Source organism: Lepidothrix coronata, unplaced genomic scaffold (genome assembly GCF_001604755.1).
Source record: "Lepidothrix coronata isolate B3197 unplaced genomic scaffold, Lepidothrix_coronata-1.0 Scaffold35, whole genome shotgun sequence".
Classification (NCBI taxonomy): Eukaryota; Metazoa; Chordata; class Aves; order Passeriformes; family Pipridae; genus Lepidothrix; species Lepidothrix coronata.
In genome coordinates this window covers 3987073-4009849 of record NW_016690215.1, presented here as the reverse complement: position 1 = coordinate 4009849, position 22777 = coordinate 3987073, and the positions used below count along the sequence as shown (strand labels likewise).

Genomic DNA, 22777 nt, shown 5'->3' with positions numbered 1-22777 from the left:
TGTCTCCTGGAGATGCAGATCTTCAATGACTATACAGGATGGACAGGCACTTCAGCTGGAAACTTGATAGGAAAGTTGATAGAATAAATCCAGATACCGGTATAAAGGTTTTTCGGGTAACTCTCTGGGGCACCCAATTGCCTCTCTGAGTTGAACAGAAAACCACAGACATGGCTTTCAGCTTTGGATCCCATCTTGTGGATTAAGGACTTAAAAGTCATAAACCTATGTCTTTTACTACATCTGTCTCTTTTTTTTCCCTCTCCTCCCTGTCAGTTAATACCTCTGTCACGTTTAGGTGTCACAGATCTAATGTTGATCCCTAAGGAACTACTCTGGAAAACCTCAGAAACCCTGATACTAAAGAGTCACATGTAGCTCCTCAGCTGCAGGAGACTTACGAGAAGTTCAGATGTCACTCTCACATTTAAGCTGTACCTCTCAGGGCCGTGCTGGCCCCAAAGCCAGTGGGTCATTTCAATCCCTGGCTGATAGAAGAAGCTGCTGAGACTGACTTTGCTGTTTTGCAATCCGACTGCACCTAACTTAAGAGCCATTGCCATCTACTGCCCTTGTGTCCGGAATATTCTGTAGTGGCATAACAGGCATCTTGTCATTCTCAGTCCTGTGGAGACTGAGCAACGCATTTGCAGCATCAGGCAGCTTCCCCTTATTTGGAACAGGTTAACGTGAGTACACACCTAATTATATTCTTCACTACTTCTCAGTGCACTTCCAGTCTCAGTTCAAAGCATCTGTGACTAAAGCCTTTCATAGCAATAGAGACTATAGATAACACGGAGCAAGCCTTTTGCCTCGTGAAAGACCTCCTGTAGCAGGGAAATCGGTCAGCAAGGCTGTTGTCAGTCTCAGGATCTAGGTGCAGCTATGTGTAGAATTACTACCACCCATTGTACTGAGCACAGCCATCTACAATTATGGAAATTCCAAACATCATGGAAACACCATCACTGAGGCAATCTGCAGTAACAACTCAAAGTGGCTCACAAACAAGCAGCCAGCATTAATAGGTGTGAACACAACAGGTAGGTACAAGAAATAATAGAAGAAAGACAGAAGTAGAGGAAAGATGGAGGGCAATGCTAGCAAACCAAACACCTACAAGCCCTGACAAGGTATGTAGCTGAGGGATTTTAACTGATCTCAAAGTGTTATTTAGCTCTTCTGTAACTAACCTCTGGTCAATCAAAACCTGACTTTTAAGTTTATGCAGAAGTTAACACATACACAATGATGAACAAACTTGATTCCAAACCACAGGATTTCCACAAAGTCTTTCCACACATAGATGCCTGTATTTTCTTGGAATCTGCACACCCATACCTCTCAGGCAGTTCATGATATTTCAAAGACCAATAGAAGAAATAAATAGTGAACAAAGAAAACCAATAAAAACCTATAAATTCTTTTAGGATGCCAGTTGTATCCCTAATATACCTTGTTTTTCAAAGCAGAGGGGGAAAAAAAAACAAGAAACCCCTGACCAATGCTTTATTAAAATGATGAATGTTATTTAGTCATTACTGATCCTAAATAATTTGCAAATTCTTACAGCACTAACATACAATTGAGTGGATTAAATATTAGTTTGGGGCATTAACTTGGATATCATGAGTTTTGTGGACTAAATTCTAATAATTAGGGGGGTTGGTATTTCAGTACGTCTATGTGCGCATTCCATATGTATTTGGGAATCTTTTGAGAGTTAGTAATGTTACAAAAACTGAAGGAGAAAGGGAATAATGAAGGCAGGCAGAGGGCCAGTTTAAGCCACATACAGTTTGATTCAACACACTGTCTTGGGGCCACATTCAGATATGAGGAGCTCATCTCAACCACACACTTACTTTGTAGGCAGTAGCATTTAGGCCAGGAGAACTGCTGATGGGGTGGAAGCTACTCACCCTAGACAGAACAAGCACAGGATTTAGGAAGAGATATGGTCACATCCCTCACTGCTGTTGTTACTTCCATTTGACTACACAACCCTTACCTGATCTGATCAAGGCACAGAGTCTCTCCTTGGGCAAAGGAATCATATGGTCACATATTCTGATGTCTTTACAGTCTTCAATCTTACCATAATCTCTTCACATGTTACCTACTGACTGCCTGCATTTAAAGTGCATCTGATGTTACTAATGAGTTTTCTCAATTAAAAATAATTGATGACAAATGTGAAACAATTCAATTTTTTTCTATATAAGAGAAACATCTGTATTTTCTAATTAAAAACTCTAAATGTTAACAAAGATACATAAAATAAATCCAATTACTAAAGACCAACAGAATGAAATTCAAAGACAAGATGAAAATGTATCATTATAATGTTTTATTGTGTGTGTATACTACACGCAATTACCACATAACATTCTAATCTAAATCATCATAAACTTCTATGCCACATGTTTCAGTGTCAAGTGTCCAGGAATGGAAATTTAAGAATTAGCTGAATGTTCAGTTTTCTTTTGCTTTTCGGACTCTGGAAATCTGCATGGTTCAAGATCCTTTTGTTTGCTTTCAAGAGAAAGGGAGAATTTGTGCCATCTGAAAGGTGAGAGGAGACAGTATATTTTAGCAAGCCAGAGGTACACGAGTCAGAGCTATTTGGCAGCTCTTTTACTCCTTCAGAGCAACCAGTTTAGACTCCCTCTGCACTGCTGTTTTAGGCGGAAGGTTCTGCATTACCACTTACAATGCTGCCATCTATTGACGTCCGTGGGCTTTTATCTCTTATAATCTATTTTCCCTCAGCAACTTCTTGCACTTTTACTGTTTTTCGCGATGGGATTTATCTGGCTAAACATACAGAACTGCAATAAAAGCACCTTGTGAGAATTGCCTCAGGCTTCCTCGAAAATCAGTGGAAGAAAAAAGCACTTCTGGGGTGTGATTCATTTCTACCCAAAGTAGATAACCAACATCTATCAGATGAACAGCACCCAAAAAGCACTACTGTGCTTTGCCCGTGGCTATAATGGTATCTGAAGAGTGACTAGCTCAGGTGTAGAGATCACTGTCAGACTGTAAGTAAGCACATAAAGACAGCAAAAGAAATGCTACCCCCTTACCTGGTGATGAAAGTTTTCAGAGATGCTGCTGATTTTTAATTCATTAACTTGTATTCATGTTCAATGAGGCCACAGGTGCTACAGAAGAGACATGCTATCTATCTACATCTAACTTTGAATAAGAGTAATGTCATTTGGTGTAGAACTCCAGCTCCACTTCTTATTTTTTTTGGCAGTAAAATCGTCTTTAAGATATTTCTACCTGTCCCCCAACTCTGCCTCTGGTAGCCTGTCCCTCAGAAAGCTAGAGGTGATTAAGAGAAGTCTCACACGTAGTTTCACACACACAAACACATGCACACACTCCCTCCCTCCCACACTCCCTGCCCCGAAAGGGATATCAATCTTCTCCTGTAAATTTTATGAATTGTAGATTCAAATTATACAAGAGCTAGACTGAAATAGGATCTGTTTTAATCCAAACATGCAATTTGCACCATGGTTGGAAATCTGCTACAAATAATGCATAATATGATTTTGTCTTAATAAAGGACAAGCAGAGTCAATAACTGCAACACTTTGGCCAGTCAATAATTAGACCACAGTTCTAAAGGTGACTTTTCTTGGATTATATTTTGGATTATATTTAACTCAGTAGAGAACCATTTCAATAACACAATCTTCACAAAGTAATGGTCTACATACAAATTCTCATAACTTTAAAGTTTAGCAAAAGTACATTTGTGTGTAGCAGATGCATACTTTCTGAACAACAGTACAAGAAAAATAGGTTACTGCCTACTTTCCAACTTCCTATCATTGCACCCCTGTTCTGGAAGCTTCCACCCCTTCGGATCTGATGCCCAGAATGCTGTTTTCGGCTCATATAAGCAGTAAAGTGCATTGCAAATTTAAATTTTCTACATTTTTTTACAAAACTCCAGTCATTAAACTCATTGCTTCTTAAAGAATAAGTTAATTGAATTAATTGGCTAATTAGTGAACCAGAGTGGCTGACAAATGCTTTCTAAGATGTCCAGACTTGACAACTTCATATGCTGCTTCTCATAAAGAAATTTCCTTACTCTAATAGCTGGTCTAGTCTAACATTTCACTCTCTTGCCAGGAAACATTTGCAAGCAAATAATGTCCTTATTTTCAGCCTATTGGAGCAACATTGAAAGCTGTAGAGAACACAGTCATGGGAGAAAGTAGTTCCAAAGGGACATGCTGCGTTATGGGACACCATTGATAAAACTGATCAGTCAAACCAAAGCTCCCCTGTCATGCATCTGGCACTCAACCTGCAAAAGAAGATCTCATGTTGGAATAAACAGGAGCTACACTTCCCTCACCAGCATTAGCTTTGAGAAATAAATTGCAGGGGTATTCACTCCATTCCAGACCCAGATTACATTTTTCATGTGTCATGGGTGTAGAAGAAAAGTATTTACTAATCAAAAATTAATGTGAGACCTTCTCTACTGTTGGGTTGTGTGTGGGCCTGCATAAGGATGTCGTCTTTAAAAGCAAATTTTTATGCCAGGTTGCTCCTTCTTCTCTGATAAGGTAGACTTTAAACTCATTAATTATCTACGTGGATTTCCAAGGAAAACACAGCCCTTGGAGCAGCAGATATTTTGTGGAGCGAAAGATTCAGAAGTGATCAAGTGAAAGTGATCAGGTGAAACACAGAGAAAGAAATCAGTCTTCAGCAGGCAGGAAGTTCTAATCTAACTGTTCAAAAAATGTATATAATCAGAGGTTTATTTAATGTAATATTCATTTATATCTTGTAAGATAGATAACTTTTTTTTGTCGTTCCAGACAATAACTGCGCAATCACAAATATACATAAGTAAGGCAGGTAGCAGGGAATAAGTAGGAAGCAGTGATTGAAGAGAATGTGCATTTTATAAGTAAGACTATCCTAAAATAATAGCCTTTCAAACTTAAATATTACAGAATAAGAACAGCATGATTCCATTTGCAAAATCTACATAGCATTACTTGAAATCTTTGCTTGTGACTGATAAGGTTAATAAAACCAACACGTGTTCCAAGTCTTTGTGCAGTGTGCCTTGATGCCTTTCTCCCACACAAAGTACAGCAGTTCAGCAATAATTCATGCCTTCATTTTAATATATATGTAACATAAGAATCACTTCATTGAGTCTAACCACAGGCCATGCTCATGTTTTACAGCCCATCCATGAGTTGTCTACAGAAGAGCACAAATGATGGGGTGGCATGGTCTGGTGAGAGTATTGTGCTATTCAGTACAGTAGAGCTGAGGGGTTTATTGACCATGAAGAAACACACAATAACATTATGGTACCTATGAGAGAACTGAGTTTGTTCAGCCTGGAAAAGAGCGGGCTTGGGGGTGACCTAATTGCAGCTTCCAGTATCTAAAGGGAACTTATAGGAAAGATGGGGCAAGATTATTTACAAGAGCATGTAGTGACACAACAAAGGAGAATGGCTTCAAACTGATGGGGTAGGTTTAGATTAGATAATAGAGAAAAATTCTTTACTGTGAGTGCGGTGAGGCACTGGAACAGGTTGCTCAGAGAAGTTGTGGATGCCCCATCCCTAGAAGTGTTCAAGGCCAGGTTGGATGGGGCTCTGAGCAACATGGTCTAGTGAAAGGTGTCCCTGCCCATGGCAGGGGGCTTGGAACTAGATGATCTTTAAGGTCCCTTTCAATTCAAACCAGTGTATGATTCTATGATCCTATGATTCTATGTTAATAGCAGACAAATTTAACATAGATAATATGAAATGCTACACAGGGAAAAACACAATCGCTGTTCCACTGGCCATGACAGGTCCCCAAGGGGTTGTTCACACTAAAATACTAGCACAGTACAGAACCTGAACAGAAAATTTAGAAATTAATTAGGGAAACAAATAATAACCAAAGGGTGAAGTACAACAGTGCCATGCCACCACCACCACAGCACATCCAGGTTTTGAGTAACACTTCAGCTTGTGGAGCACTGTACATGCTCTGGGACTAGAGGCAGTAATGAGGGATTGGGGGGGGTGGAGCAGGAGCTCACAGCTTGTCCAGAGGAGGGCAACGAAGCTGGTGAAGGGTCTGGAGCACAGATACTATGAAAAGCAGCTGAGGGGTTTGGGGTTGTTTAGCGTGGAGAAAAGGAGGCTCAGGGATGACCTTATTGCTCTCTACAACTGCTTGAAAGGAGGGTGTAGCCAGGTGAGGGTTGGCCTCTTCTCCCAGGCAACTATGACAGGACAAGAGGCCACGGTCTTAAACTGTGCCAGGGGAGATTCAGGTTGGACATTAGGAAGAATTTCTTCACAAAAAGACTGATGGAATTCACTGCCCAGGGAGGCATTGAAATCACCATCCCTGCAGGTGTTTAAGGAAGGACTGGACGTGGCACTTGGTCTAGCTGACATGACGGTGTTCGGTCATAGGTTGGACTCGATGATCTCGAGAGAGGTTTTTCCCAACCTAATTTATTCTGCGATCGTATGATTCTGTGAGCTCACACCGCCACCTCCGTGAGGGGCAGGCGGCCCCACGGGGCACGTCTCTCCCCTCAGAGGCGACTGCGAGTCCCGGCGGCGCCTCCTCGCGCACCACGAGATGGCGCCGCGGGACCGGGGAGCGGCCGGGCGGAAGCGGCGGGGGAAGCTGCGCTCGGCCCCGCCGGAACGGAGAGAGGGAGGGAACGCTGGAGGCGGCCCTGCTCGGTTCCATTCGCCCGCCAGAGCTTCAGGCTGCCCGGGTGGGTGCGGGGATGGCGGAGGGTGGCGGCGGGAGCGAGAGAGCCAAGGGCTCCGTGGGGAGGTGTGGGAGCCCGGGCGCCTGGCGGGGCGGAGCGGCGGCGGCTGTGGCACCATGCGGTGGTGGTAGCACCATGCGGTGGTTGTGGCACCAGGCGGTGGTTGTGGCACCAGGCGGTGGTTGTGGCACCTGTACGGGCGCGGGGCTTTTCCGTTCCTTTTCTCTGCAGCATGTCGGCCCCGGTCCCGAGGCGGCGGTGAGGAAGCTCGGGCGAGAGCCGTGCTCTGTGCGCTGGGGCCGGGGCAGCCGGGCACAAGGCCTATGTTCTCGCCACTTCTCGGGTATAATTGTTAGTCCTATTTGCAGAGGCGAGAGCTGCCCATCGCTTCTGTGAGCCTTAGAGTCACTGGCCAGAGTCTGGTCACGACACGTGTGCCACCAGGAAATGAACTATGCTTTCAAAAGCAGTAGTGGTGAAGTTTCATTCTTCTCCTTGTTTATAGCTAAACTGACCGGCCATACACGAAACATAAGTTTACTGGGGCTACTGATAGTCGTACAGCTTTTAGCACTTTGCTTTTAACCTCAGACTTTTGGCCCAAATAGCTTTTTGGTTTGTGTCCTGGAACTCAGAGAAGACCCTCTTTTGGGTAGCCACAGATGATTACACTGTCTTAGCCTCTGCTCTGGCCAAAAGAGCTATAATAAATAAGCTAAAGCTTGAAAACATTACTTTGCCTTATGTGTGATTTGTATCCCTTCCATCCACAGCAATTGCTGTTGTTGTAAGGAGACTGGTGTGAACATCATAGTGATAGGTGGGTCTTCACAGCACTCCTGTTGGGATGAGAAGCAGCTGTAACTCTGCTGTAAGTGCTGGACAAGTCTTGTATTTACTGCCATTTCCAAACAAGAATGCAGTGTATAGTGTTGAGAATTTCTGCCCCTTCTTTTTTAAGGGATATAACTTTTGCTGCCAACTGTCTCAGCAATCACAGGCTTATATTTCTCCATGGCTGTAACTAGGGCACTTCAGTATTAAAGTTAACGTCACAGACTAGCAATGCACAGTATTAATCTGAAACACAGGATGTCAAACTGCTTTTCAGACATTTCCCTCTTCTGTTGGTAATTCTACACCAAGAATAAACATCAGAAGTATAAAATTAAATAAATGTTTATGAGAGGATGCACACACTTGCTGAAATCAGGAGAAATGTACCTGGAAAAGTAATTCCTGTATGCATATTCTAGTGTCACGTTTTACTGTGCATCTCTTAACTAACCTAACCATTACCAGAAGCTGGATGCTGAGTTAGGGACAGCTCTGGCCTGACTGAAGACACGTCTCACAACAGGGACAAAAGCAGCAGTGGGCTAAGGGGGTGGTCAGCTGTCTGTTGTTTGGGGCATTTCTGATTCAAACATAGTTGGTGGTTTCAGGAAAGCTTTCTGTAAACGTGTTTTTTGGAACCTGCTGAATTTAATGACATAACACCATGCAACAGGTTAATTAATTAATCTTTTGTTGATCAGTGTTGTGAATAGTTGAACCCTCGCTGATCTCACACTGAGCTGTGAGTTGTCACTGTCACCTCCAGCGTGGCCACCGTGTGGCAGCGCTGGATCCAGCACACTGCTAGTCCCGGAGTGGTCCCAGAGTGTGACTTATTTACTAAGTTATATGGTGGTCTAGTGGTTAGGGTGCAGGACTCTCACCGCTGCGACCCGGGTTCGATTCCCAGCTCCTCCGGGCAGATGGAGCTCGTCAGCCCTGTAAGACCATCCATCTAAGAGAAGGTCACTCTAAACAAACCTACGTCCTGAGACCCTCACTGCCACTGTCCAAGCTTGCTCCGCCCTGGCAGATGAAACTCAGGATTAAAGGGTGGGCTCAGTTCAGCGCACGCTGGGTCTCACCTAAAAAATCCACTGCGCAGGCGCGAAGGGTTAATGACCTTTCCCAAATCTTCGCTCGCGAAGACTGGCCATTAGATGTATGGTGATCTCTGAAGGGTAAGCTATAGCCATTAATTAATAATTAATTAATAAAACCCCAGTGTGTCGTAGTTGTGTCTCACGGTATGACAGACATGGTCTCAATTTCTGTTGACTCCAAAGAAATTAAATGCTGTCATTGCTTTGATCAGATTTGTTTATTTTCACTGATGCTCACTTGCCTCAAGCTGGCAAGGGGACAGGCGTGTTTTGATGAAAGGGAGTACATCCCTAGTTAATTATCAATGGAGAAATACTTTACAAATGTGAAAAGGAAGTAAATAATAGTAATAAAAATTTTCCGTCATTAACGAGCGGCATAGGCAAACAAATCTCCTCATTTTAAATTTTACAGTTGCTGGTGAATTTCATATGTTCAATTGCTTCAATATTTTATTTTTAAAAGTGTAAGTTATAGAAGTAGACTATCACATTTGTTTTTTTATATAGTTTGTTTTGGAAGAGTAATTCAGCTGAAAATAAAGCAAACTCATTTTTTAATTTAGTGTCCAGGCTTGCAGCATTGTTTTTCTCTGCTTTATATTTGTAGTCTAATGTTTCATAAATTATTTAGGAAAATAATTAAAGTTTCTGTATTTGGCAAAACAGGTTTTTCTTATTTGGTAAACTAATAAAGCTGGATACTTTTACCAGGGTTTTTCCCCTCCTTCCCTTTCAGAAAGCATATGTACATGTTGTGTATTAATAATAGAGTATCAGACTTCACCACTTACTGCTTTAAAAAGTGTATTTACAATAAGCTCGAACCTGATTTCTGTTTATGCTGAAGCTAGTTCAAAGAATTTTTTGTCATGTAGGAATTAGAGTGAACATGAAAGTTAAGCACGTACTTTTTCTGAAGTGGAAAATGAAAGAATCGGCTACATGGGCTTAGGTTTCTAAGTATGAGATAAAGACAAAAAGTATATGTGTACGTCATGAGAGAGTGGAGATAAAAGTTTTGAAGAGGATTGTTGTTAGAAGGAGATGTTTGAAATGCACAGAGATGGCACAGGGATCTTTTATGCATGTGTGGATTTCAAGTGTTATAGGTAATCAAAGTGTTTTGCAGTGACCTCAGTGCTAGGTTTCCTTCTTCCTCCAAGCAGGCAGGAGAGAATAAAGTGAATTCACCTGCTTTGGTTGCCTGAATCAGAGTGCCTGGATCTTCAGCCTTTGCTGGCATGAGTTGTCCCATCAATTGCAATGGCACTGCTCGTGTATGTAGAGCTTCTTGTAGGTAGGTTGGTAGGTAGGATTTGTGAGTTTGAGCTTAATGTGGGCTTTGGAAAGGACAGAAATTTGCCTTTGTGGTCGCCACATGATTTGCATTTTGTTTGGATAAAGCCCATCCCATTGTCCTTTCACACAGTGTGACTGTGTGAGGCAAAAAGCTGCTCTTTAATCAGTATTGTTACGTATGAGGCAGAATGCAACTGGTGTATGTACTGCATTCATATGCATTTTGAAAAATCATACTTTTATGCTTTTATAAATCTACAGCAGTTTTAAGTGCTGTCTTGGCTGTATTCCAGTGTTTCTGGGAAGAGTATTTGACCATTTCTTAGCCGTAGCAATAGGTACTTTAATATACTGAGTTTCTTTTACCTTTCACTGGCACTCACCTACCAAAGTTCAAGTTGGGGTGAGAGTATCAGGAGAAATATGTGGATGAAACAGCTAATGTCTTAATGTAATAAAATAATTGCCAAATAGGGAGGGGATACAGAATATTTCTCAGTGATTCCTACTGGTAAATCACAGTGAAAATGTTGGTAATTAAAAATCCCGCCTGGTGATTGTAGATGTTATGTTCTCCCTCTTTCCTCCCTTTTTCCTTCTTTTTTTTTCCCCCTTCCTCTGGTTGCCCCTCTCCTTTTAGCCTTTTCCTCCCATTTAAAAAATGTGGCTGCAACCTGAATTGACTTGTGTTTTCTTTATGGGAGGCAGGATCAGAGGCTGAAAAAGAAAAAAGTGAAATAAGGGAGTGTATGAAGTTTTTAAGTGCACCACAGGCTTAAGCAGAAATCTATTGCTTGAGTGTGGTCAAGATGGATTGAAACATTTAATGGCAATTGCTTCTTTTATACAAGCCCCTGCGCAGACACCGCGAAAAAGGGAGAACGGTGTGTTTCCTTCAAGTGTATAATTTTTGTTTGGTATTAATTTGGAAAATAAAGGTTGTAGAAGCATGAAGTGTGGGAGAAAAATAGAAAAGAAAAAGATAATGGGAAAAGTGATCAGTCACAGCATTTTAGGCTGCATTGTGTGGAAGGCTCCCTTTTACCTTCCTTACTGTAATGGGTAATTTTAAGAAATGGGATTTTTACTGATGTTAATCAAAATATATAAATGAGAGACTTCAACTAGCCACAACAGAGAAGGTATGTTTAATAGTTGTAGGCCATAGTGCTCAAATATAACAAACTATATTCAGTGCCTGTGGCAATCTTAATACATATATTACGAATTAAAAAGCTACTGTTTTCTTTTCTAGTTCAACTTGATCGTCACCAGAACAAACTCTACAAGAGATGGTAAGAGGTCTTTATGGGTTTCTGTGTGATAGCTTAGTCACATTTAAATACAAAATGCATACAAACACTTATTGAACTGTGAATGCAGACTTGTAAAAATTAGATGTGATAGTAGTTAAATTGCTTTGAAAATAGAATTCAGATTACAACAATGAGTGATTTGTCTACTCCTGGGAAGACTCCAGAGACGTAACAGGAAAATAACAGAGGACTCTGATCATTAGCCTTAGATTTATAGCTTTTGTTTCCTTGAGGAAATCTCTTATTTCCATTTATTCCACAGCTGAAAAAGCACAGACACAGAACTGAGTTAGACTAAAAGTGTTCCTTTCCCTTTTCCACCCCAATGTGAAACATTTCTGTAATTTCTTTTTTAACAGATGTATTTTTAAAATTCAGATGTAAGAGGGATTTTCAAGGGTCGCTTCCAACAAAAAAAACCCACAAAAAGTAGTTGGACAAGCACCAGGATCACAGTTCTGCCTACATGAACTGGCTTTTTGTCTTTCTTTCCCCTAAATTAACAACTGGAACTAGTCAGCTAGACAAATCAACCAGCTGGATTCCAGAGCTTGCAGTAAGGTCATCAATGCCCTTTTTAGAAACATTGTAAAAGAACTGGAGAAAATTTTTGAGCTTTAAAAGAATGCACTGTCTTCTTTGGAGATACACAGAATGTAGGAGATACCTGCTTTTGTCAAGCTTTGTGGTGTTTCAAAACTGGATTTTAAAGTACTTTAATATTTAAGGTAAAAAATAGACAAAATGTTTTAAAAGTAACCTGTGAATGCATTAGATTTGATAACAGGACATTCTCATCTGTCTGCTGAAGGATGAGGAGTCAGTGTGACATTCTTAAGCAAAGGGAAACAGTAATTAAAACATAGTTCATCCTAGCTTTTAGATAGTTGGATGATTAAGAATGAAGAAATTCCATATGGAAGGCAGATGCTTTTCTTGTACCCACTCATTTTGGGAATAAATAATCTAAACTTCATGGTCCGGTAGCTGTGTAATGTTAGACCAAGAGGAGACTAACAATGAAGTTTCAACTCCATGGATTCTTACTTTTCAGGAAAGATAAGTTGTATGCACTTTTAAATCATGTATCTGAGCTCCATAGCCCTTCACAAATAGGTTGTAGTTTTTGATCAGAAATATCTTAAGAAACGTAAGTTTGTTGTGGTGGGTTTTCTCTATGTAGTCTGTTAGCTGAAGGTATTTTGTTTCTGAGAGCACTTAGCAATGACCTTACAAAGAGAGAGCATTTATAGATCTCTTTTGGGATAATGGACTCAATTTTGCAGAAATGTGGCAGCATGGGAGTTACAATTATTATTCCAAACTCACTAGTATTTGCATTATTACCTGAGAAGCAGAAAGTGAAAACAAATGTAAGTAAACTAAGTTAACCTCTCTTGATAGTGTTAGCATTAAATGGAAAGTATTTCTTGGGTTTGTTTTTTCTGTTTTGCTCTGGGATTTTTTTCCCAAAGAATCATTCTTTTAAGACTATAGAATGGTGCCAATCAAGAGAACAGACTTAAAGATTTTTGTCTTGTACGTCCTTTAAAAAAAAAAAAACTTAAGAAAGGACTGTAAATATCACATTCATCTCTGAAAACCTCAGTTAATCTTGCCATAGTTTTGAGTGTCTGCCAAAATATGACTTAATTAAAATTTTCCAATTTGAAGTACAGGCTTTCCATTTTAGCCCAGATCAAAGATTTTCTATGGAAATTAAGACGTGGGGGGAAGGAAAAAAAAGATTTGCTGTTTAGTTTACTTTATGGTCTTCTTTTAAGATCCTTTATTATTACACTTTTTGAGAGCAGGATGAGAAGAGAGATGAAATGGCTTGTATGAAGGGAGCTTAAGGCTAGAGGAACTGTGGGGCTTTGTAGTTGCTGGTGAGGTGAAATCTGAACAGCGTAAAACTATTTATTTTTCAGGAAAACTAAGATTTACTGGAAGATAGGAGAAGGTGTGTTACAGTATGCTTCATTCTATAGAGCTGTTTTTCTCTATACTTTATCAGTGACACTTTATTAACTCTTTTCATGTTTTGATTGCTGATGAGCACAAAAGGGAGATTTGCTGGCAGCTTGCATTTGGCCAAATACAGTCTTGTTTTTGATCGAGGCCATGATGGATATATGAACTTGTCTGAATTGCCATTTGACCTTTTCTGAGAAACTTTGGCAGGCAGAGGCAGGAAATATGTTACTGGATAAAATGAATGCCTTTGTTTAATATGGAGGAATTTTAATCTCTTGTGTTTTCTGTCTGCGGATTTGGAAATCAGGTGTGGGTTGTAATACCTACACCTTGGAATGATTCAGTTCTTACAACTCACGCAAGTGGCTAAGGAATTGTGGAATATATCCACACAGCACATTCCCTAAAAAGAACTGATTCCCACTGTAGTAGCACGAACACTTGGAAAATACCTTCTGGATACTACAATTCCTCTATTGCTAGTTCTTCACTGGTAGTTGTGTTGATGCAAAAACAATCTTTTGTAGGAGTAATGAAGTGCAGGAAGTAATGCACATGCACTGTGTTGTCGTTTTTCAAGTGTGCATGTTTTATCATAGGTAAAGGATTACTAGTGATTAAAAGGCAGAATTGTGCTTGCATTTACAGTGTTTCTCCCTTAATTATCGTTTTTCTCTCCCTCTTTGTTTGTGGCTCTTTATTAAAAAAATAAAAGGGGGAGTTCATTTTTTTTTTGTCTTTCCCTCTCCCCCATGTTTTGGCCACAGGAAGACACCGAGCCGTGGTATTCTCAGAAGGTGTACGCGAGATACTGGAAGCACTATAACTTAGCCATGCGCTGGATGCGGAGGCACCAGAAAGCCTACAGGAAAGCCATGGAGTCCTTTTATCACCTACCGTGGCATCCTCCTGCAGCCTCTCCAAGTAGCCACTACTCAGACTGGGATGGGAATGATCTCCCACATACCCGAAACTATTCTTCCCGCTGTCGACCACATGGCGGAGCTCTGTATGGTGGGGGAGCTCAGCAGTGCGCAGGTGCCCACCGAGGGAGGGAGGATGCTGAAGAAGTCTCTGAAATGGAGGAGGATGCTGAAAGGGACTCCGAAATGGAAGAAGGCTCCGAGTCTGAAGGGGAGATAGAATATGACTTGAGTAACATGGAGATCACAGAGGAGCTTCGCCAGTTTTTTGCAGAGACAGAGAGGCACCGGGAAGAGCTGCGTAAGTCCATACTTGTTCTGTGTTTTCTGGTATTTGATGGCCATAACACCGAGTGCTGGATGGCTTCAATTTTTACAGGTTTTGCAAGAATTCTCAGAAATAGGCACTGCAAGTGAGGAAGCCAAGCAGAATGAAGCAGGCAAAACTGATGGCTGCACTTCAGTACCATTTATTAGAAATAAATCTGTGAAAATGCTTGAAAGTTTTTTGGTGAGGGAGAGAGAGAGAAAATTGTGACTGTGAAGAAGAGAATAACGCATTTGTTCAGAAGACAGTATTAATCTTCAGCGCTGAAGAAAAAAAACAGTATTTTTATGGTTAAATCTAGTTAGCATGCTGTATTTCTGAGAGGGGAACCCACAGGAAATGCTTTATTACATCACTGAACCCTAGAGTAAGCCTCGGTGTATTTTATAATGTGGAGCAGCCATTTTGTTTGTTATTCTTTGGCTAACCTGACAGTAAAATTTCATGACCCTTTTCTTCCCCCCCTGCATCCTCTTCATTCTGTACTGTACCACAAGTTTCTCTTTGTTTCGCATCTTGATCTGGACCCAGGTCCTTTAGGAGGGATTGTAAGACAAAGACTTAAGATTTTTCTGAGGTCTTAATCCTCAGAGGTATTGGTCATCTTGTTTCTGTGAAATCCTTAAAAGAAATAAAGGATTATGCTGTACTTCATTGACACTTTACTCATATACAGATGTTGCAGGCAAATTTATCATGCACTTTTAAGAAAGCAGAACGATGAAAATAACTCTTCACATGTGATTCCGGTAGTAAATGCCCAGAATGAATGCTTAATAGAGCTTTGAGCTTTCTCTGAAAGAGAAAATGTTCTAAAAAGGTATAATAAAGGCAGTGATTGGGAGGGAAAGACAGAAATGGTTTTATTTTAAGTTCTTTGATTAGAAGGTACCCAGTGAGCTGAAACAATTCAGCCTAACTTCATGCTTCTCATCAGTATGATGCACAGTTGATATAGTTAGCAGAGGAAGGTGAGTTAAGGAGCTCCGTTGTAGTGCCTGACATGAATCCCTTTCTCATCATGCTTTTGCAGAATCAGCTTGGTGTTCTCTGTTGAAATGTTCCTTTGATGAGGTACATGATGCTTTAAGATGCTGGGCTGCTTCTGGAAATGCAGAACATTTTCTTTGGATTTATTTTGATTGTTATGGTTAGTGGTGTTTAAAGGTATGAGAGTGATTAAAGTGGTATACCGGGAATTGGGAGATCTGGGCTCAGAGATGTTCTCTGCTCCAAATATCCTGTATGACCTTGGTATAGCTATTTAATCTCTTCCTGACCCCTTGCTGGCTGCTCTTGCTAAAAATACAATTTAGTTCTTTGTGATGAGCAGGTGAATTGGGAAGAGGTTTGTGACTCAGAATACAGATTTTACTGCTTTTCCTTCCACCGCAGTGGTACTTGGAGCCGTTTGGAAGGATTAGGTCTCTGCTGGGTGCTACTAAGCAACCTAGTTCTGCATAAGTGTAACTCCATTCACTTCAGTGTCACTGTTGCAGATCTTCATGCAAATTTAAGTGGGCTCTGGTCTTTAGCTACTGCATGCCTCAGTTTCTTTAGTAGCTTCCCTGACAAAATGAGGATAGTACTAAGTAATTGTCTATAATTCCTCAAAGCAGGAAAAAGTAAACAAGTACTTGATTTAATTGCAATTTAGAAGTGCCACAGAAGTCTTAGGTGAATGGTGCTATCTAAATGCTAATTTTGTGAGTAATTAAAAATACATTATGATCTTGCTCAGAAATAATTTTTTTGTGCATCGTAAGGGAAAAGGAAAATAGAATAAATTTTTTATTCTGTTGAAGTTTCTCAAAGAAAAACATAAGCACCAAGGAGCAGGGGAAAGTCATCGTTTCCCTGATGGTGTGGAAGTGAGCTTGTGTGGAGTTGAAGGCAATACTACTGTACTTTAAGAGGTAGTTTTACTAATTTTCCTGGTTGCTGTTTATGAACAAGATTAAATGTAGAAGTTCATTAAGCTGTGATCCATAATGATGCTATCATGTTATAGCTTTCATATTGTGCAGAAGAACAGTTGTCGTTCTGTATTGATGCTTGAGAAGGTGGAGATAATGCATCCACAAAAGAAATCCATGGTTATTTCAGTATTTCCTCCTTAATGCCTTTTCCTTTTAATCCCAAACTGCATGTCCTGGGCTGCCTCCTCTACCTGAGGAGCAGATTTGTAGAGAAACTTGGGCACTATAAACCTCAGTAGTGCCTGAAATTTAGGCCTCCATGTCTGAAAGAGGCATTTGTGATGGTGAGATAAGAGTTTTACATATTCTTTGAAGAGAATGGAAATGTTTGGATATGTCAAAGTGGAATACCAACAGAGATCTTGATGATCAGTGGAAGTGTAAGCCAGCTGTTAGGGAACATTAAGGGGAAGGCTGTGCCTCATGTTTTCTTCCTCTGGCATAAATAAAGGGCTCCAGGTGGAATTCAGAGCCTTTGACCCCTGCACCTTGATATTCACTTGAGAAAAGACACCCAGCTTGCTCTTCCATTAAAAGAAGAGTTTGCAAGAGTTTGATACATGTTTATCTGCAACTTACATGGGAAAGAAGCAGCAATGGGACAAATAGAAAATGGAATTTGGCACATAAGGAAGGGGATACTAATCTTTGTGAAGGATAAGTTCTGTTAGTCTGGTGTTTTTCAAGCCCTGCAAAATTAGGAAATACTACGCAGCATTAATGCAGGTGTTTTGGGCACGCATAGTGAGAGTCCAGATTTTCCAAGTAAGATATAGTTGGTTCCCACACATGATCCACATGTCATCAGCATGTAGAAGAATAATCAAATAGACTAAAATGAATACTAGCTGATGTCAGACTCTTCACTTAACAATGCCTGATCTAGGGCCTGCTGGAAGTGAATGTGATCACAGACATCAGAGGATAAGATCTTGCAAACTTTAACTGTAAAAAACTTAAATAAGCCTGAGATGTAGGTGGCAATGAGATGACTCGAAGATCTTGGAGGTGTTTTCCAACCTTAGTGATTGTATGATTCTCTGGTTCTATGAAAGATAGTGACACACAAGCCTTAATGCTAACTGCAAAGAGAAAAGTTTCAGAGATAAGAAAGCGATTGTGTCAGACTAGCCAAAGAAGAAAACTTCAGGTGCATTTCATTTTTTAGTAACTGCCGCAGACTTGAAGAACAAGCAGATTCCTTACTGCGGTAAGCAGTTGTTTTGTTTTCACAGTGGGCATTTGCAGTGATTGGCTGACTTGCAAAGTAAGGGCTTTGGCAAACTTGCTGCATGATTTAACACTTCTGCAGTGATATAGTTCACAAGCAACCTCTTTTAAAACAATCTCTTCTTTTTTGCCTTGAATTCATGTCAAATTCTTACTAGTTTTTATATTCATGTCATGTGTTGCAGTCAAGTTACATGTTCCTGGAATGCCCAGAAGTAATTGCGAACATAGTTTTGCTGAGGCTATATGAACACAGACATACTAATGCACTACAAACTTATCTAGATATATGGTGCATTTAGTTAAAATCCCTTACAGACAATTGTCAGTTGCGTCTTCATACAGAATCATAATTATACAGAATCATAATAGTGATTTTCCCTTTTTAGAGGATTTTCTTGTCGGGCTAGTCTGTTGTTCTGGTTCTTCATGTAACTGGGGATCCTAATAGACTATGCTCCTTGGGGGTATTTTTAGTTGCGTTTAAGAGTCTTCCCTCTGGCTGTCGGAGAGCATGAAGTTGTTATCCTGGGTTACCATACCTGTCAAACCTAGGTAGGGTACCAAATTCTCCAAGCATCCAGGATGTAAAGGACAGAATGCAGTAAGTTGCCTTTTATATTTGCAAGAATTGAAAGGGCAGAAACCAAGAAAGGAAGATTCACAAGCCTAACAATTCTGTAAAATGTCTAATTGCACATATTTATTACACTTTTAAATTTAGCTTTTGAAACATGTAGTTTGTCCTTATGTAGTTTTTCTTTGTTCCCTTTTACATAAAAGAGAAAACACCGTAATTGGGTGAGTACAGCATTGCGAGTACATTGAGAACCATTCTGTAGTAGTTAACAGGAAATGAGACAGTGTCCTTTATTTAAAAACAAAGAAAAGGAAGGGAAAGTACCATCATGTCAGTTCATTACTGAAGGATAATAGTCTGTCATTTGTTAATGCTCTGAATAGTATTTTCCATTAAAGCTTCTTTTTGTATTGCCCACACATACCCTCCAGCTTCTCCCAAAAATATCGTTGTCTCAACTTAAAATTTTCATGCTAAATGGAAAACTTTTCTTTAAAAAATGAAAGGAAATGGTGGATGAAGATGTTTCTTTCAAAACTGCAATTTGTAGGGTTTTTTCCCTCAAGTTTCTTTTTCTCTGAAAGATCATAGTTACCACTGCCTCTTTTGTGAAGAGGGAGTAATGGAATTTTCTGTGTTTTGAAATTTGTTTGAATTGTACCAGATCCGTGAAGCTTTTGGTTTTGTTTAAGGCCTGCATGCAGCTTTGGAAAAAAGACTTTGATTCAGGGAGTTTGCAAGTATGTTTTCCTTCTTTCCTTTGCTTTTGGTAAATATTTTTGTCCTGTTTTGTCTTTTTCTCCATCAGACTGTAGCTCAAATTCTTGAACTACAAATTCCTGGTCTCCAGCATTTCTGTTTCTTCCTCCCTGCCTTAAGCTGTCCAAGCATTATGGATGGTGAACTTACAAATATCTGATCAACTTCCTTGGCTTTATCAGCCTTGGCTGACAAACTTTTTGACTGCCAAAAAGCTTTGTTTGGCATGAACTTTCACCACAATCTTTAGAAGCTGAGTTGCTGAAGCTTCTGAGAAATGCCTGTGAAATAAGAGTGCTCTCTGCAATGTGTGTGGGTGCTTGAGATGCTTTTAAAACGTGTTTTTATGCGAGCTGAAGAAGAAATGTGAAAGTCAACTCCTTTTGTACCACACTCTGATCTTGATGATTGAACCTTTTACTGTGTAGCAGCAGAATCTTGTCAAGTGCACACACTGCGTCCAATGTAGAGGCTGTGTTATTTGGTACTGGCAGCCAAGAGCTGAGAAAGTGCCTCCTTACTAGAGAAACAAGGAGAAGTGCCACAATTTTCACTGCTTTAATTTTAAAAACCTATCAGTACTTGCAAAATTAAAGGATCTGAATTGCAGTTGGAGAGCAACAGTTGGGCACAGTTTTATATCCATTTCATGATAGACAGTGTTTTCTTTGTACTAAGAGTATCAATTTGGGAACGCAGCCATTCTTAAAATATATGATAGTCAAGAAATTGTCCTTGGATCTTATGCTAGGGACAGCATTTGAGCTTAGGAGAATGTATAATTGCTGTGTGACCCTGTGTCTTTCCTATCAAGCCAACACATTTTGCAACAAGTGGACGTTATGCTGTACAGGTATACTTGCTGCTGCAGAAAGCAATGGAAAAGAGACACTATAAAGCTTGAGGAAACTGCACTTTTGGTGTCACTGGACCAAGTGCAGTGACAACTGGATATCCTCTGCTGTGTGCTCTGGAGAGTTGTGTGGCAGTTTATATATATATACCTGGAAATTATATGTAAAGTCTTTCTTATCTTTATGTGCCTCAGGCTGAGACTGACAGTGTTGGCGACCAGTACAAGGCCAGGCTTCTTGTTTTGCTGCTAAGGGATGCCGCACGTTTCAGCTCCTAGTAGGTGGCATTTGGGGATGCTGTGGACTAATCTCTCGTGTGCAGTGTGGACCATTGGGTGGAGCTTGGGCCTGGAATGCCACTTCCATATCTGCCAATGGCTGTATTGGTCTCAGTTCTCCCTAAGCATGCTGTGGAGTACTGGTATTTGAGTTACAGCAGGTTAATCCTAGGAGTGCGGGAAAATAAGCTCATGTGGTTCAGTATAACTGTAGTGTAGACATTGCTTTAAGAGGAATGCCAAGACGTCAAATGCCTTTACTTCCTCTTACATTTAAAGGAAATGAAGAATGCTGTACTAATATGAAAGTATTACACTTCAGGAATTTGTGTCTGAAATTGTCACCCTTTGTCTGTCTGCTGTGTTCCTGTTATTATAGTGAGGTGGTACATATGTTAGGTGACTTCTCGAGAGGTTCAATTTATTCATCTTTATAAGGGATTTTGAGTACCTCAGCAGGAAGTAAGCAAAAGCCTTAAGTGGTAGAAGGATGAACAATATGATCTGAGAGAATTGTTCTTTACAGACTTTAACATGTTATTCCTGTGCCCAGAACGCTTCTTGTTGACATCTTTGCTGAAAAAATACAGGATTGGAGCTACCCTGTCTCCCAGAGGGCTATTATCCCGAAGTTTTTCATGAGGCAATAAGAGAAGTCTGGTAAACTTGAATTGTTGCTGTTCTTGCTAAATCAGTGCTGTGGTGAAATTCCTTCTGGCTGGACTTGTCTTGAAGATATGGGAATAAGATGTGCAGAACAGAGACAGGTCATTGTTCCTCTCAGCTGCCGTGTCCCTCACCATCCGTGTGCTAGAGCTGCTTTTGATAACTGTTTCTTCATAGTTGCTGGTCACAGAAGGATCTCCTGGAAACAGGTCAGTAGCTTGCTCTGATGCATTAGCTATTGGAACTTTCTGTTTACAAAGAAAATTCATGTGGTAATTCAGTTTTAGATGAGATAAGCAGAGTGTCAGTGCCTGTTTTGTGTCCGTGGGGTTTCCAGGGTTTGAGGGTATTGCTGTGACATACCTGGCCCCTGCAAAGTTTTGGCAAAGAACCAACAGGTGGGCCCCAGGACTGAGAGGCCACGTGTGGAAGAATGAATCTGTCCCCAGTCTTACTGTAAAAGCAAAAATAGCTTTCAGAATGCTGTTTTGGAGGATTGCTTCATATGGGAACAGTTTAGTGTGGGAAGATGCAGACACTACTTACACTCGGAACTGGTCCTGGTAATTTTTTGAAGGCAGGTCTGCCTGCTTGCTTATTCCATTAGCATCTGCAGCTGCTCTGAGTGGCTCCTCTAGTCTCCCCTTCGTTCTTTGTCCCTGCAGGGGAGCCTGTGAAAGCAGCTGCAGCTGCTGTGGAAAAGAGCAGGTGAGACCATGCTGACAGACACAGCTCTAGAGAAAAGTGGCATAAAAGCATCTCTGTGCTGATCGCTTGACTAGGGCAGTCTATCTTCACAGTTTATGCACTTTTCCTTTTTCCTTAAATTTCTCAATTACTGGTTCCATCTGGGTGCCACATGCAGAATTTCTGGATCTCTAAATGATTTTACTTAGGAGAGAGCTCTGTCTCAGTTTTCTGCTGATAAATCTGAATTCATCTGCCTTTAATGTGATACTTTCAACCTCATAAGTGGACAGTGACAGTGTGGGCTATGAATTAATACAACCTATTTGGGTATCTACCTGGGGGAACTGTTGCTGTAGAAAGAGTGTTTGAAGTTTCAGGGTGTTCAGTACTGGAGTAATTGAGAAAAGCAAATGTCAGAGACCAAGGTAGAAATGGATGTAATGATGATGTCTGCTTTCTGTGCTCATTATCTATGAAATCTACTCAGAAGCTACAGCAGAGCATGGCAGCAAAATACCTCAAGCGTTACACATTTTCGGTCTCTCTGTTATAAAGCAAACCTCTTGTACAGATTTGCTTGGAGACATATAATTTACACCTGCTGATTTTAATGAAGTGTTGTTAATTCCAAAACTTCAGAGGCACTGTTTGGTTTTCAGCTTCTCTTACTGTGCCTTAGTTTTATCAGAAGCATCCACATGGAATTCACATCCCTCATCATTAGGGAAGAGTGGGTGCTGTGATGGCAGAAACTGAGAGTTTGGAGACTTCCATCTGCCTGGGTCTTTTCAAAACTCAATTCTCATGCTCAAAATCAAATGAGAGAGACAGGCAGAGGCTGTTACGCCATCCATCTGAGACTTGAGTGACCTGTACAGGCTTCCATCATGGCCTTGGATGTGCTACCTGGGGCTAGATCCACAAAGCTTTCAACATATGTGGAATTTTAGAAACTAATATCCAAAGTAATAATCTTTCTCTTCCAACCATGCCTTCCAGGAAGAAGGAAGCTAGTCATTTATATCCAAAGGATGATGCATCCTAACCCAAAGGTTTGGGGGAACATTGTCCCTCTTGTCTTTTCAGGGCCTGAGTTGAGCCCCTATGGCACCTTGTGATCTACTGTGAAGCCTGTTCCAAGGAATCTAAAGCACCTCCTGCTCTA

The 22777-nt window shown here is 40.6% G+C and overlaps 1 protein-coding gene across 2 annotated transcripts in view; it reads left to right on the top strand.

The window, feature by feature from the left end:
- Positions 1–6681: 6681 nt before the first annotated feature.
- The window catches only part of GEMIN8 (gem nuclear organelle associated protein 8), a 29078-nt gene continuing 12982 nt past the window's right edge, over positions 6682–22777 (top strand). The window contains exons 1-4 of one of the 2 annotated variants that reach the window (XM_017812377.1): positions 6701–6793; positions 7564–7661; positions 11288–11327; positions 14093–14549. In XM_017812377.1, the coding sequence (XP_017667866.1) occupies positions 11325–11327; positions 14093–14549 (460 nt within the window). In that variant the 5' untranslated portion in view covers positions 6701–6793; positions 7564–7661; positions 11288–11324. Of the gene's footprint in view, positions 6794–7563; positions 7662–11287; positions 11328–14092; positions 14550–22777 lie in introns of both variants that reach the window. The other variant, XM_017812376.1, reaches the window with a different exon arrangement.